At 44.9% G+C, this 16,726-nt stretch overlaps 1 protein-coding gene across 1 annotated transcript in view; it reads right to left on the reverse strand.

The window, feature by feature from the left end:
• Positions 1–3,838: 3,838 nt before the first annotated feature.
• Positions 3,839–16,726, reverse strand: part of LOC102372490 (putative DBH-like monooxygenase protein 2) — a 21,992-nt gene continuing 9,104 nt past the window's right edge. Inside the window, exons 6-14 of the mRNA XM_025212977.1 lie at positions 15,841–15,943; positions 14,483–14,649; positions 13,789–13,880; positions 11,747–11,843; positions 10,323–10,382; positions 7,912–8,042; positions 7,513–7,627; positions 5,732–5,949; positions 3,839–3,893 (exon numbers count right to left, since the gene is read on the reverse strand). Of these exons, the coding sequence (XP_025068762.1) occupies positions 3,839–3,893; positions 5,732–5,949; positions 7,513–7,627; positions 7,912–8,042; positions 10,323–10,382; positions 11,747–11,843; positions 13,789–13,880; positions 14,483–14,649; positions 15,841–15,943 (1,038 nt within the window). The remainder of the gene's footprint in view (positions 3,894–5,731; positions 5,950–7,512; positions 7,628–7,911; positions 8,043–10,322; positions 10,383–11,746; positions 11,844–13,788; positions 13,881–14,482; positions 14,650–15,840; positions 15,944–16,726) is intronic.

Consider the following 16,726-nt stretch of genomic DNA (forward strand, 5'->3'; position numbering starts at 1 on the left):
TTAAACTTAAAGGTGTGTGCGTGTGTCTGGGGGGGAAAATCCTTAGTAAATTCAGATTAGAACTGGCCTGATAAATGCTGAGCTGGGTCTGTGTGAACATGGGTTGATTAACATTGGAAGCACAGATTCCCCATCATGCGCTCCCCTGCTTCTCTGGTCCCAGAATTCACTACAGTCTCTGCTTCAGGCTTTCTGTTCTCCATCTCTCATGTAAATGTATGGTCATCTGGTTCCATCTCGGATGCAAATGAGACCTAGGGCAGTTGTTTCACTGTTGTCACCCTTATCTGGGGGGTCTTAGGTATGTCTCTCACTGCATCTGAATCAGTTTCATTTATGTAGAGGAGGGGAGGGAGGGCGGGGGGTGAGTCAGACAGACTGCATCCTGTTCCCAAGAACACACAGCTGAGACGTAACAAGACATGTGCCCATACTGCACAGTAATTTTGATTACTGCACAGTAAATGCGCATGTGTAGATGCGCCCACAGAGGAGTGCTCCCAGAATCAGTGGTCTTCACTGAAAGCCAACTGTAGCCAAACTCATGTAGCATAATGAATACCAGTACTTTCACTGGCAGGGGATGGCAGTTGTATGGATGTTGCTTGGAGCTAGGAGTTAATGTTAAAGGTACAGCCTTGGCTTGCTGCTACTCATACAGTTAGAGAATTGCAGGGCTCCTTTTCTGCCTTGCAAATTGTTACCAAAGGGCAAAATGCACTGAATCTGTACAAGATGGATCCTTCCCTTTCTGTGTGCTTACTAAGATAAAGAAAGGATGACTTTGATTTCATAGACTTCATAGACATTAGGGCTAGAAGGGACCTCGTAAGATTATCGGGTCCAGCCTCCTGCCCAAGGTGCAGGAAATCAGCTAGTGTCAAAGTATCCCAGCAAGATAAGCATCCAAATATTTCTTAAAAGTGTCAAGTAAGTGTTTGCACCACCTCTGGGGGGAGTCTGTTCCAGGCCTTGGGGGCTCAGATAATAAAGAAGTTTTTCCTTATGTCCAGCCTAAAACAGTCTTGCAGGAGTCTGTGACCATTGGACCTTGTCATTCCTTGGGGTGCTCTGGTGAACAGGCATTCCCCCAGATCGTGATGCACACCCGTTATGTACTGGGTAACTCAGGGGTAACTTGGCTCAGGGGTAACTTGCTCAGGGGTAACTTGGCTGCCACCAAGTTACCCCATAGCCTGATCTTCTCCAGGGTGAAGAGTCCCATAGCTTGCAGCCTCTCTTTATAAGGCCTGTTCTCTTGCCTGCTGATCATGCGCATGGCTCTCCTCTGGACTCTTTCAAGCTTCTCCACGTCCTCCACTTTGGACTATGAGATGCTGGTTCCATGCCAAAATCTGGAGGAATGTAATCATTCTCTGTAAGTACTGGGGAGTATAGTGTGAGTGAAACAGGGACAGGTGCAGCCATTTTGCATGTGTTATAATCTATCCCTCCTCTAGGACTATCTGATCTTTATTACTACCACCCCTAATACAGCTCTCTGGTCCTGTCCAGTAGGTCTGGAGGACCAGGGCTCTATGATCACTCCACAGAAAGGATAAGTATTCACACCATGGAGGGGCAAACATATGGTCCTGGGTGAAGGTGTGCCATTCAGCTCATGGGGCTTCTTTTGGACCAGAAAACCAACTTCTGGATCCAGCCTGCAAGACTTCTTGCTGTGGTTGTCAGAGCCACTGTGTCATCATGGCTAGCACCCAGAGAGGATAATTTCTCCACCCTGCCCCCCACCCACAACTATATTTCTAGTTTTAGATCATTGCTGAGGACACAAATTGGCAATGGGAGTGGGAAGGCAAGCAGTGGATTCAGTTGCTCACTCATCTGAGTCTCATACCCCTGGTTTACAGGGAATTTAGAGGATGTTATTATGGGCTGTGTGGCAAACAGAGCAGGGGGGAAGCTTTGGCTGGGTATCAAAGCAGCTTTCCATTGGTAAAGATTTTGAGCCAAACCTCATTTCACATGTAAGTCCCTAAGAGGAACTTGAGTAACTGCCTGACTGCAATTTGTATATTTTAGATTTTGTTTCCACTTGTGACAGAGTAGTATCCCCTGTGTATACATGTAACTGTTAATGGGAGGGTGGGGGAGAACAGCTGCTACCTTATCACTCAAGTAGCCTAGTGACTGGGGAACTTACCCAGGGAGCAGGACACCCAGCTTCCATAGTCCCCTTACCCAGAGGGGATTTGATCCTCTCTTTCCCAGTTCCCAGCAAAGCACTCTAACCAACCACCAAGAAGCAGTCCAGGTATTCCCCCCACCATACCTCTTGAGAAGGTGAATTTGCCCCACTGGGAACTCTGTCTCTCACCACATGAATGTGGAGCACCCAGAAAAAGGTAAGTATATAATCAAAGAGAAGTGGGACTAGAAAGGATCTCCAGAGGTCATCTAGTCCAACCCCCTGCCTGAGGCAGGATCATCCCTATTCAAAACATCCTATACAAATCCATAATATAAACTCTTTGTAAAACTACCATCAACCCTGACACAACATAAGAGATAACATCCTAACCTGCTGCAGGAAAAGTGGGGGAACCATATATCAAGACTTAAATAGTTTTTTCAGCATGAAATGAATTGAAAGGGGGACTTTTCATTGTTTTCTACTCTTTTAGATACTGTGCCCTGTGTGACATGACCATCATTATACTGAATGGCTTCTAGGTGCTAATAACTGTGCCTCAACTCTGTCCCAGGTGGGAGAGGAGTCGCCTCTTTGGCCTGTTCAGATCATGACTTTGTAGTGCCTGCTTTAAATGCAACAGAGATATTACATTTTATGCTGATTATTGCCCACTCCAGCAGAGGTTGCATATTACAAAACTCTCGGAGATGTGTCCATGCAGAAGTACTGAAATTTGGAAGGATCAGGATAGCTGCAAGCTCAGATGGAGCACAAGCACTGCCCAATTCCCTGTCCTCTTTCTCAGGGAAAATTCAAAGGAAAAAAAGATGGCAGCCGAAATGTTCTTTTTAGAGGTGAAAAAAGTATAAGGTAGCTTGCTGAGTGTTTTAATTTGGTGGAGCTTCCTTAGAGATGGTGTGGTGCAGAGGACCTGTAGGTAAGCAATGACAGTGATGACAGGGTTGGAATGAAAGACCTGAGAGAAAATGCTAAAGGACACTGGAGAGCTGACTTTGGTGAAAGACATCATGGGAGGAATCTGACAGTAGTTTTCAAGTATTTGAAAGGCCATCATAGAGGAGGAGGAGAAGAAAGCTGGTTCTTCCTGGTCAAGCAAACAAGATGCAAAGTGGTAGGTTTAAACTGCAGCAGAACAGATTTTGAACACATCTCAGGAAAGAGAAGAGAGAAAATATAACAAACTGGGCAGGGAAGTTCTGGAATCTCCTTCATTGAAGGTCTTCAAGAAGAGGCTGTATGGACATGTGCCCGGGCTGATTTAATAACAGCAAATCCTGCATCTCTGCAGGGGGATAAAGAAGATGACCCTGAAGGTCCCTGCCAAGCCTATGGGCCTATAATTCAATGATATTCTTAACACAAGCCAGGGAAAGACCAAGGGCAAATACATAGCCAAAATATTAATGAGTGTCAGCCTGCACCACAGCCTCGCAAATGGCTGCAAGCTGTACTAAATAGTCACTGATCTCAAATAGGGAACAAGAAGTAAGAGGAAATATGTTAACTGATTCTTGTGGAAGAGGCATTTCCCATCCTCCTGTTAGTCCACTGAGCTGGAGACTTGGAAGGAAGGGCTGGGCAGGGCTTCATACTATTTTTCGTATTACTGTTATCCTCTTTTTGGATCATCCACAGAGATAATGTTTGCTATTTTAAATGGGCTTACAGCTTTGTAGCAGGACATATTTTAACTCCTGTCCTTAGGGCGTTAATGGCACTGGTAATAAAGGAAAATTTGGTTAATAAAGATGTATGAGGCCACTGAGATAAAGGTTTTTAAGGAACAGAAAAATAAGCTTTGCTTTCTGTCAGTTCTTGTTTCCATTTTCTGACCACATCAGGAGGTATGAGGGAAGCAAAGAATAGCACAGCTGTAACAGCAACTTGCAAAAACAACCTACAGCTGTCATAAAGTAGCCAAGAGCCATAAATTCACCTTTGTCCTTCCTGCTTCATGGAAAGGTACATCAGCACAGAGTCTCAGTTTTCACCAGCTGACTCCATTGTTCACTCCATGTTTCAAACCCACTCATCTATCACTGCCTTGAAAAATATCTGACCTGTCCATTTATGAAATGACCGCACAGACCTCACTTATCAAGTACATCTGAATAAGAGTGAACAAGAGCAGGAAATGGTAGAAGGTGACCATAAACCTCCTACCCCATCCTGCTTATGGCCTTCACTCTCACGCTTTCTCTTTTTTGTAACAGGTTCTCCATGTAATTCACGTGAATTCTAACTGCAGGGCAGGGCACTCTTGCCAGGGCAGGTAGATGTTCAACCAGTATTTTCTAAATGTTGATTCCCTACCTGATCAGCATGAAACACCCCATGAACAGATCAGTGAGAGCATTTTAAAATCCCCAAATAAAAGATCTTTTGGAAGAAAGAGATGGAGGAAGAAAGATTTTGTAAGGATGCCTTGTCCCTTCTCGTTGCTTCAGTTCAGGGCCTGAGCAAAAAATCTGGTTCAGCAATTTTATGGATAATGTTGGGTTTTTTGTTTTTTCTTTCTTTCTGAACTCCCCCTTCTTGTTGAGTTCCCAGTGTATTGCTCTGGCTAACTGTGTAAAATCAGGCCATGCTCTGTTAGCTGGGCAGCTACTTCACTGGCAGGATAAGAAACTGTTACTATCACCACTACCTTTAACAATCTCCTCTTTAGCTTATGTGGTAGAAATGTGTGGCTCAATGACATAAGTCCTACGTTCCAGCTTCACACATGGTCTGGGCAATGTTTATTTTCATCAAAATTTTCCACAGAATTTTTCACATTTTGGAAGAAATACTGATCAGTTTTGTGGTTTTCAATTTCCCCCAATTAGGGAATATTTTCTAGGAAAGTAAACACTTTCTGTGAAAAAAAAAACGTTTTCTTCCTCTAAAACATTTCATTTCAAAGGAGGGTTTTTTTTAATCATCTTTACCCGCACCCCGCCATTGTTTAGAAAATCATGACAGTGTTGCAGTTAGAGCAACATTTAATTTGATTTCAGAATGATCATATCTACTTAAAGGGATTTAGACACTGCAAGAAATTAACCATTCATAGTTAAAAAAGGAAAACAGAGAAACCAGCACAACAGTGAAGTCCAAATGATGCCACCACAATGTACTCTACCTAGGAGACCAAGGAAATAATCTGGTATTTGGGTTATCAACTAGCAAACTTTTTAAAAGTGTTGGTAGTGAACAGAGGGCACTGAATTGATAAGTAGCTTGTGACTAGATAGTGAATCTAGAATATTGTCCAGGGAAGAGACAGTACTTACTAAAACTCCTGTGAGTAAATTCCAGGTCCCTGCCCTGATTCTAGTATAAGTTGGTACCTTAACAGACACTGAAAAAGGGTCCTTCATCTTCACATGATAATGTATATATTATTTCAATGTATTCTTAATTTAGCTGGAGTTTTGCACTAACAAAGTGAGTAACCTATCACTGCCAAGGGACTTGAGAAGCTTTTCCAGGTAAATATCCAAGAACCGCAGAGTAACAGGAGAGAGAAGTTAATTGCAAAATGGCAAGTAATGAGAGGGTGATTCTGCCCACCAAATTCTACACTCAGAGAACATGAGAAGCCAGGTGAATCCCAACTGTGTGAAAAACAGGAGAGGAAGAGGCAAGACTGTTGGGATGCTGGGAGCCTTGGAGGTCTTTGCTGCAACACGAGGACCTGGAACTGGGTGGTGTCCTGAAATGTCACGACAAGGGTCAGGACCTTGAGCAATAATTTCACGGATTATACCAGTCTCATTTTTCTGCACCTCCTAGGAAGGAAAGAAAGAGAAAAAAGAATGGCATGTGTTTTTCCAAATGCCATTTTGAAAAATACATGCCTTTTAGTACAGGAACTCTATTACCGGATACAGCAAAACCCTTCAGGCTAGCATTAAGGCTTTTGGAATGCCTTGAGCCGGTTTATGTGCCAGGTTCCACCCTATATGAAATTCTGCTACAGGACAAAAAATGTGATGTGGTTCTTCATTTTGTCAGTAAGGAGCAGTCTGCAAGGAGAAGAGAGTGGAATTCTGATCCCTTCTTGATAGAAGTGATTTTTCTTGACCTATACGTAAGATTACAAGATAACCAATAGATGCATAGTATCTGTCTGTCTGTCTGTCTATGCCCCTGGGTCATCCCAATTTGTTTTGTATCAATAGTCTCTGAAGGGCATTCAATTCTATCAAATAATAGTGTATCAAAATGGTAGTTCCATGACATCACACGTAAAATAATATTGTGCCATCATGCTGCCAGACAAAAAAGGATTAGTGACAACCCCACCAATAGTCAAAATAAATCAGGGGCTTGAGCCAAAATGCCATATTGAGAGCTGAGAAGGATTGTTTCCCCTTGGTTACATTGGCACAATATGTAGGTTTTTAGTGTGAGGCACAGTCCTTGTTCTGGGTTCTTCTAAGCATATATTAACCAGCTACTTCCCTATCATTGCAGTGGCAGAGCACTGGCAGTGCTGTCATCTCCCCTGCTTTTATCTATGTCATGTTTCAGGGCACACTTTGTTTTGAATGTTGTTCATTGTAGTTGAGGGCGAGGTTTGCTCAGAGCTCTTTGGGGAAGAAATCATTAAGTTTTCTATGCCTGTGCCATTCCCTTGCCTGCAAGGCCTCTGGGTGTTACCATAATAAAAATGACTACATCAAATTTCTAAAGTACTTAAAACAAACGTATGGTATGGGAAGGGGGTTCAACCTTCTTCTGAACTGAGTGATACAGACCACTGTCCCAGCCTGGGTACCACACTGCAAAGACCACTGCTCCAGTCCAGGGAAGCAAATGCTCTATACCTCTGTAACCATAGTCTCTATGTGGCTTTCCCAATACATTTCTTCATAGCACTTTTGTGGATTGTAAAATGGCTCAGGGACATATTAGAGAAATCTCAAGAGTGTGATCTGTATGCAATGTAGAGGCGAGCAGTGGGATGAATGGACAGAACTGAGTGGGTATTGGAAACAGCAGGGTACTGGAAATAACTAAAACAGCAAGGTATTAGAAAGTGCCAGGACTGAGAGGGCTCTGCATAAATATCTCTGAGCAGCGCCCAGATCTAGATTAGCAAGGGGGGCTGAGGGCAGGCATGAGGGGCATTAACAGACTTATGTTCAATAAAGGAAGTCCAAGGTCATAATATCATGGGGTGAAGCAGTGGGTATTGCTTTATGTGTAACCCTCTTGCACATCCCTGCGGTACAGATGCTGCATAGTGTTTATGGCATGGTTCCTGGCTCTGCTGCACACTTTATCTCCAGGACCCAGGGAGATTCCCCACCTGATAGTCACTTAAAGTAACAAAAAAGACCACTTACATCAATAGTTTTAATTATAACTATCTGATCTGCTTCCTTGGCTGCTTTCTCTGAGTTCTTGATGGTCTCGTTGTCCCATTCAACGAAGTTCATGGCCATCATACCTTCCATGGCACTACAGGGAAAGTTGAGGGAAGATGGGGAATTGAGGAAGAGTATGTAGTTGAGAGGAAGAGGACAGTGGAAGGAAGGAGAGGAAGAAAGGATTCTGGTATCAGAGGTATCATAAGTGATGAGCTCGTGAGAGGGGTTAAGTCAGACAGGCCCAGGCATGCAGATGAGGATTGGGGCCTCAGCTCAGCAACATCCCCTTACAATTTTTTCTTGCCCCACCAACTGCCACAGTCCTTAAAGTTTCTACTTCCCTGTCCCCAGAAGCAAGCTCTGTAGGAAACTTACTCAGAGGCCTGCTGACCAAGGGCCTGGGCGATGTACTGGATGTCTGGGTACCCCATGCAGCTGGAGATGTTGCTACGAGGATAGTAGAAAAGGAATGCAAGGCACATCTCATTCAAGGTACTGGGTCCCCCCTGCAACAAGACAGGGAAATACAGGGCAACTCAACTTTCCACAAACATGCAATGGGAGCTGTACTCTGCATCATGTAGGCATCAGCCCTTTGAACAAGCACTTTGGCTATCCTGGTCCAAAGTGGGGAGTGCAATTATGCACAGGCTGTGTTGGTCATTTTGGAAGGAAGAGAGACAGAGAGAACCATAGAGTCTCTTTGTTTAGCAAAATCAACAAAGAAGCCCCTTTGAATACTGCACAATCAAATCCCTTCTTTTCTTCTGCAAGAACACTGCAGCTTCTTGAATTTGATTTTGAAGGCTTCCTGTGCCCTTTTCATGGGTGATAAATGCAACATCTCTCTATGGAAATGCAATGCAAAGGCATCAAAGTGCTAACAAAATGAGCCAGGAAATGCAGCAGATAGCAAACAGATATGTGCCCTCAACTTAAACTTTGGGTAAAAACAGCTCAAAACTTTTGGGATGCAATAAAGAGGGTGGTTTTGGAAGCTGGTCTTAGAATTTTCTTGGTTGCTTTCTGCAGCCGTGTCCAGATGAGCATGGCCATGGGGTTGTGGTGCCACAAGCACATCTGTGGCACCATATACCGCACATTTAGAAGTTTTCTGTACTGCAAGGGTGTGCTGCCCGTGTATGCACTGCTCCGCCTTTTTTTTCCCCCCCGCAGGTTTTTTTGGCGCCAGGAGGAAAAGTAGCAGCGGTGCAAGGTGTGTCACTGCTAATTATCCCCAGGGAACCAAACGTCCATGCTTGTCTGAACGTTCCCTACCTCTCTGATGGGCCAAATGAAATCTGCCTCTCTGATGACGTAAACAGAATCTGTCGTGTTCAACAGTTTTGAACACAAACATCAGGAGTGTAAAATCCAGTTCCAAGTTGGAACTGTGTGTCCTGGCCCCATTTCTAGTTACCAGAGAGTAGGGTTGCCAGACCTCTAGGATTGCCCTGGAGTCTCCAGGAATTAGTTATAAAGCTCCAGGAGACTGCTGAGAGCCACCCAGGAGATACATGATAGCGCATTCATTAAAATATATATTAAATGTTGAATCCAATTTATGTAGTAGTCCAGTGGGTTTGAAAAATATAATAGTAATGTGCAGTTGCCTTCCTGATGTAAAGTCTATGCACTGTAATCCATAACTGATATGCAGGCACATTTGCGTTGTGTGTTGCAGGCTTGTTGGCATTACGGAAACCTCCCAGAATAGATTCAAACAGAGTTGGCCACTTTACATGGGGATGTTCACTCCTCTGTATTGTTCTTACTATCTGCTAAGTGGCATAAGTTAACAGCCATCATTCAGGGGCCATGTTCTCTATTTTAATTTGATGCAACCCAGATTACAAGATCCAGGATGAACTGCTACAGACTTGAGTCTATTTCTTTAACTGGCCCAAGCCAGGCCCTGTCTCAGAATGACTCAAAACCTAGAAGAATTTGGTGTGAGACCCAGCTCAGATTCAAGCACTGCTACTTGTATCCGTCTCTACCATTCAACGTGGAGAACTGCCTAGGGCAGTGTCATTCATTGGGAGGTATAGCTGGGCTTATTTACATGAGACGTTTACTGTGAAGCTGACTAATTAGCTCTGCAGTAAAGTTACAACATCTACACATGCAGCCCTATTTTAGGCTGCAGTAAACTAATAAACACCGCCATATGATAATACTTGTAACACAGGTACTATCTGTGGTGGTGTTATATAGTGTCCTACAATGTATACATAGATGTGGATGGGGCTGGCTGGGGCATGAGGGTGCTTCAGTATGGGGGCTGCCTTCCAGCTAGTCCTGCACCCTGATGCCCCAGCCAGCATCTTTGCAGGATGTTGAGCTGAGTCAGAGTAGCCCTAGACTGGTAGGCTGACCTCCTGGACCATCTGTCAGGTGGGGCTGATCTGACCTGGCTCAGTGTATTGCAGTCCTGGGTGCAAATGTAAATATGGTGTCTAGGAGCACTAAATTGCCATGTAATGAATTGCCCCAGAGTTTATTGTGTTGCAATAACATAATATGCAGATACGCCCACTGATAACCTTTCTAGAACTAGGGCTGGCAAGACCTTCCTGGAGAGTCTCTCCTTTGCCAGGGAGCAGCTGGGGACCTGTGCCTCATTGATGGGGTGAGTGTGCATGTGTGAACAGGCGGCATGTATTCTGCTTTAGTCCCATCCTCACTGCTCTGGGAACAAAGATCTGTAAGTTTAGCACCTTCCAATAGCTCTAAACTGGTCTTAAAGGCAGAGGAAAATGGGCAAGTAATAAAATCAGGCTTACAAAGGTGATCCCTGTCCTGTCCAAGGTTTCAAAGGTGCATTCCACCAGGATCTCGTCTCCCTGCAGAACACAAAAGGTTCCATGCAGTCAGGGCTGGAAGGGCACAGGGCCTTCCTTCCCCAAGCTGTGCCTGGGGAAAACTGGCTGCTGCCCAGGGGATCTAGGAAACTGAGCAGACAGAGGTTAGAGAACACAGAACAGGATTCACACAGGACTCAGCTTTTCTCATTGAAACTGTGGTTGCTTGCCTGCTGTTCTCAAATAGGTTGACACTCTAATCCTTCCCAGTTGTCTAAGAGGCTTTTTTTTAATCATCTGCATGGCATTATTGACACTAACACACAGGTAGAAATTCTATCTTGGACACGTATGTGCCCAGGTAAACATGTGTGCTCCTTCTGAATGCATAGTGGCATTTAAGGCCTGAAAATACAGCTGGCTAAACTGCATAATTAGCAAGTGTTAGACAGAAAATGAAGCCCTTCCTATCTCTCCCTTCCCCCCTTCTTCCCCCAACAACTGAGGACAGCACATGGCAAGCCAGAGACCAAAGATATAAGCTCCCTTTTATCATATGGAGTTTTAATTTGCATTTTGTAGACTTCTCAGCACAGCACTCAAACCACTGTGCTGCATGACAAACATTACCTAAGCTCTTCTCCAGAGCTGCTTTTGAAACTAGCCCCGTAGGCAGCCACAAGAGGGACATCTATAGAAAATATATGGCAACAGCCAGGGGTGTGAGGCTTGGTAAGATTGCTGTTGTCCAGCAAGAAGGGTTGAGCATGGGTTTTATCCTACAGCTGGGCTTTCAGTGAGGTTGAAGCTTCTCTTGCAGTACTTTGCTCCCATTCATTCCAATGACTATTACATGTAAGGTGCAGAGGCTTAGCTTTAAAAGCAGTGCCCTAGCTACTCAGCAGTTGGGGGAAAAAGATGAGAAGGCCCTCCACCACTTAGTTGGTAATGCCTACATATGTAATGGTTTACATGTGCAAGCTTATGTAGAAAGCAGGATACACATACACCTTACTGACTTAACTAAATAAGATATATAGAGAGCACAAACTTTCATGAACTCGAGTTTACTGCATCAGATGCTGTGAAAGGGGAAGCATAGAGCAATGTATAAAGGTGAGTGCATAAAGCAGCTTATGCAGCCAGGAATAGAATTCCTACCTGCACATAAGTGTCAAAAAGTGTCATGTAGGTGAACAAAAATGGCTATTTAGATGACCAGGAAGGAATAAAATGCCACCATATATGAGAATAGCAGACTGCAAACCACAATAATACTGAGAAAAGCTGGCTGACTATGTGAAGCTTGTTCTGCATTCTCTGGCCTCTGCCTGCTTTCCTTCTCCCTCCAGACCAGTGCAGCCCAGCCCAGCCCAGCCAAGACCCAGATCCAAAGAAAAGTGTACTGCTTTGACGATGAGGATTTCTTTCAGATCCCGTGTTTCCTGCAAGTTGAAGTCATATTTATTGTCTGCACAAATGAACCCCAGCTGCTTGCCATTCCTGCCAAGAATAAACAAAAGAAGAAAATTAGATGTGTTTGCATACACTCCTGAGAATGGGAGTGTTGGGGAGAACCATAGGCACTGACTCTGTGGGTACTTCGGGGCTCAAGAATCTACTGAAAAAAATTAATGGGTCCTCAGCACCCAGGAGTCATGGTCTTTTGGTTTTATATGTTAGATCTCTGTTGTGGCTGCTTGCAGACATTAAAAGAAACAACAAGAAAACAGACTTTACCAGAAGAAGCAGCATGTTACTTCAACCCAGTTCTGCAGCATCTGTAAAGATTGGCCGCTTCACTGGGGTGTTTTGGCACTTGTAGTTAAAGCTGATTCAATCAGCTATTAGAGAAAAGCCCAAAAAAGCCCCACTAAAGCACCTGATCTTTACTGATGCTACAGAGCTGAGTTGAAGTAACATGCTGACTCTTCTGGGCATGTGCAGGGCTCAGCGTGGGAATATGTCAAGTTTAAAGTAAAGCGTTGTTTTGGTTTTTGGTTTTTTTATGTCTGCAAGAGCCTACCCACAAAAACCAAAGTCAGCACCTATGGGGAGATCTTGCTTCCAGATAAAATATGGTAATAACCAGCTTCTGAATTTTGTCTTAGAAACTCAGCACCTAACTCCCCCAGGACTTTCATTTTCACCCCAAAACCCACAGTCTGAATTTTGTGCCTCAAAACTTAAAGCCCAAACACTTCTGATCCAAAAACCTCCCACACCCTGAAACTCAAATACTGAATTATTTGTCTTCCTTGCTCACCAAACGTTCAATCATCCCCAAATTCACCCATAATTCTGCATCCCCAAATTCACCCATAATTCTGCATCCTGAAAGTCAAATCATTCATGGTGGACATGGTTTGGGTATTTTTCTGGACCAGCCTCTCAAGCTTTGGAGGTTCCTTCTGAGATTAGTAAAGGCCCACCTCCTCTTTCCTTTATCGGATGAAATTCACCTGGAAGCAGATGCCAGCATAAGACCTGCTCAGCATTTAAAACATCAAAACAGGGCTTAAATTAGGTTAGCCTGGTGAATAGATCATTTGCTGCACAAGGGGGGAACCTTTCATTTTCTGATTTAGGGCTTTTAGTGAGATATCTAGGCATTGTAGATCTGGTTTAGCAACTGGGGAAGGACTCTGTTGGAGGACTTCTCCCTCTGGTCCATAGACAAGTGGGCTACTCCAGATTCTGAACAAACCCCTCAGGACTGGAGATGGGCCAGGGTCACAGAATTCAGCTCTGAGCTCCCCCATAGTACAAGAGTGTCTAGATCTGGGATTCTGGTCTGAGGGGCAGATTCCCTTTTTACATCCTTGTTTCAGAAGGGCTGACACTGGGGACACCCATGGTGGAGGCTCTTTAGATCTTGGCACTTGTTCTGCCATGCAGGAGACTCATGGTCAACTCATGGCTGCACCAGACTGCACTGACAAGCACACATGTTGCCATGTGGCTTAGGTTGTAAAGGCAGGTTAGGCTGTAAAGCAATGCCTACCCAGAGGAGCTCTGAGAACATTCCCAAGAGGTGGGCCACGCCATACCCACTGCATCTGCTAATTGTCTGGCAAGTGCCCTTTCCCACAGCCCTTTCCCTTGAGCTGATTAGCTCACGATGACACAGGAATAACCTTTGCAGCTGGCTCTCGTACACGAATGATAAAAGGCACCTCCCATCTTGGTCTGCCTTTATGCACCTGTGCAAAGACCATGTGCAAGCTTTCCCCCAAGGCTCTTGCTCTCTGTTGCTCCAGGCCTCATCTCTGACAGGTTGTTAACCACATTACAGTGCAGAAGAGGTGTCAGGTTCCCAGCAATGGGGCAGGTCCGTGTGGGTTACCCTAGGAAAAATATCTTCTTCCACTACTTCCCAGAAGGTAGAGCCCTGCATTAAATTGTTTCCCAGGCCTGGCCAGTGATGATGGAAAAGTCTTTTTCTTACCGATACTGGACAACTCTCACTCCTCTCCCAGTCAGGTGGGTGTGCAGCAGGTAGCCAAACACATGCATGTCTGGCACTGGTGTCCCATTCATCTACAGGATACAGAGAAGAGGGTCAAAAATGGGAAGCTAGGTCTGGCTAGGCAGCTCATGGGTGGCTGTCTTGGGGCCTTTAAGGCCTCAAGGTCTGGTAACTCAGCCATGAATATTGACTGAGTCTCTGAGAGCTGATATCAATCAGCCCCTGTAGAAAGAGGGAGTTCTGAGCCAGGTTTCTTGCAGAGATCAGCTCAAGTTGAAAGGTTGGCCAGTAAGAGTTCCTGAAAAATTGCAGTCCTTGTTCTAGCCACCTAGGCTTTTGGGGGTTTGCAACTGGGCCTCATTATATTTTACATGTATTCCCCAGCTTGTTCCTTAAGGATGTCACTTTTTCTTGCTGGTGTAGTTCCCTTTGCCCTCAAGCAGTGATGATATTAACTGGTGCCCTGGTTCTAACAAGCTTATGCCACTCTGCTAATGCACCTCACCCCTGGCCAGCTCCTCCAGCCCTTGTGCAGCAGTTGGACCAGACTGGTGTTAATATGTGCAGATGCACAGCCAAGGACAGCACCTGCACCAAGTTAGTCTCAGGTATGACCTGACCAAGGTGTAAACCCTGAGCACAAGCAGCAGCACAGGACTTTCCCCAGACTCACCTCCTCAAACTGGCTGCTATTGCAGAGCCCATAGGAATGGTAGGCAGGCGACCCAGGGGGGATGAAGTGGACCGGGAAGGTGAACACCCCTGTTTGCAGAACCCCCATGTCGTACTTCCGTAGATTAGGGGTGAAGAACAGTCGTATCCCCGAGCTGTCAATTAACCCTTTAAAAGCACACATAAGCACTCTCTCAACAACTGCTGTGGCCCCCTGCTCCATTTCAGAGGTGTAGTGTGGGAAGAAAGTGAACCCCTCCTTCTGGCTTCCCTGCTGCAGAAACAGCAGCAAGCAGCAGGAGCAAGCAGTGTGTTGCATGCAGTGCAAAGCGTCCAGAGAATTGTAGTTCTCTAGCATGGTAGTGGATTTTGCTGCTGCTAGAGTGAATTCTGTAGTTGGAGAATGTAGGCAGAGGGAGGGGTGGGAGTGCAAGATGCCCTCTCCTCATCCTTCTGGTGCCCCTCTCCTAAGGTGGTGCATGGAGCATGTGCCCTGCTCACCCACCCCATATTATGCTATGGCTCCGCTGTCTCAGGAGTAGTCAATTTTCCATCTTCTGGCTCAATGCTGGTTTGACTTCAGCCTTCCCATCTCCTCAGCCCCCTGGCATTCCTCTGGTTAAATATCTGCACCCTCCTTCTCACCAGCCTTGTCCTAGACACAAGTGCCTTATCTCCCTCATGCTGCTCCTCCTCCAGCTCTGACATCTCCCTGCTCCCTCCAACTTGTATTTCTAGGCAGTCCTGGCCACTGTCTCCTCCTAGACTTGAAGTCCTCTCCCCTGTCCTTCTGCCAAAGCAGAGCTCTGGTTAGTGGGCAGAACCCGAGGAGGAAATAGAGGTCAGCAGAGGGGCCTGTGTCTCCACCACCGGTGCTGCACTGCAGTGTCGTGGGCTTTGGTGACTGTCTTCATATTGGTTTGTGTTTCAGCTTGCTCATCTACAGAATGGAGATGGTCAGTTATCCTGATCTACCTGCCATAGCTCTTGTGATGCCACATTTCTGAGAAATGGGAAGTGCTACAGAAGAATAGAGTGGTGTGACTATGTTCTCACAAGCTCCTGGTTTTTCTGATACCCAATTCACCCCGTCCACATTAACTCATCTCTTAGACCTAAGCTGGTTACTTAAGCACCCACCTAATGTTACCCCTGTGGGAGCATTAATCTGCAGAGAATCAGGCATACATTTGATTTTCTTCTGAACCAGAGCCTTAACAGATTCCTCTCATGTCAGTGGAAGTTGGTCTAATTAAGATGAGAGGGTATTTCCTTTGGGAGGTGGTTTCTAGTGCATAGGGAAGTGAGAGAACACAGGGATGGCATTCATGAGTCTCAGTCAACAGTGTTTTCTCCCACCTGTCAGCAAGTCAAAATTGCTGTAGTGAATTTCCAGCCGGATATATTGAGGATCCAGGGGTGTCCCTATGGAGATTCCAGTGTCATCAGGGAACGTGTAGTCCTGGTTAGAGCAGAAAAGAAGAAAAGAAGGTTATCATGCAGGGGTTATGTTTCAACTCCACACAGGGTCTTCCTGCCCTGCAGAAAGCAGGACAATTACATAGGAGTCCTGATTTTCATGTGCCAAGAACTAGTTTCTAATTGTGAAGCAGAATTTTCTTTCCATAGGTAATTCCAGCACTTCATTTAAATTACAAGTGAAAATAAAAAGAATCAAAGTGTTTTAATCAGAGCTTGTCAAATATCTTTGACAAAGAATGTATTTTGACATCCATCAACTCATCCATCCATCCATTTATCATAGAAATAGCTATATTCCATGAAAGGCAAAGTGAACATCTCAAGACAAATGCTGAAAACATCTGTGCAGCACTAGACATTAGGAGTTGTTAACCCCAAACACTGTTTTCACACAAGAACCAATTTGCTTTTCCTTAGCTTTCTCTTCTTATTTCCTTATGCTGGAAAAAAATGAGATATGGAAACTAAAATAATGGAGGCCACAGACAAGGAATATGGGTGACCCTGTTTGCTGTATACAGCAATACAAAATCAAGGGAGCTTTAGTGAACTTAATGGCAAACCTTTTATACAGATCAAATGACAAGTCTTCTTCTGGGACATATTATTAACTGGTGGAACTACCTGATCCAGGGTGGCATTGAGAGAAATGCCTGAAAGGGTTCAGTGCCTGAAAGGGATTTGCCATATGCAAGACAGTGACAGGTACTAAGACAAACATTTCCAGAACCATTATTCTTTCTGCATGCTTTAGGGGTTCAGC

Source organism: Alligator sinensis, unplaced genomic scaffold (assembly GCF_000455745.1).
Source record: "Alligator sinensis unplaced genomic scaffold, ASM45574v1 scaffold653_1, whole genome shotgun sequence".
Taxonomy (NCBI): domain Eukaryota; kingdom Metazoa; phylum Chordata; order Crocodylia; family Alligatoridae; genus Alligator; species Alligator sinensis.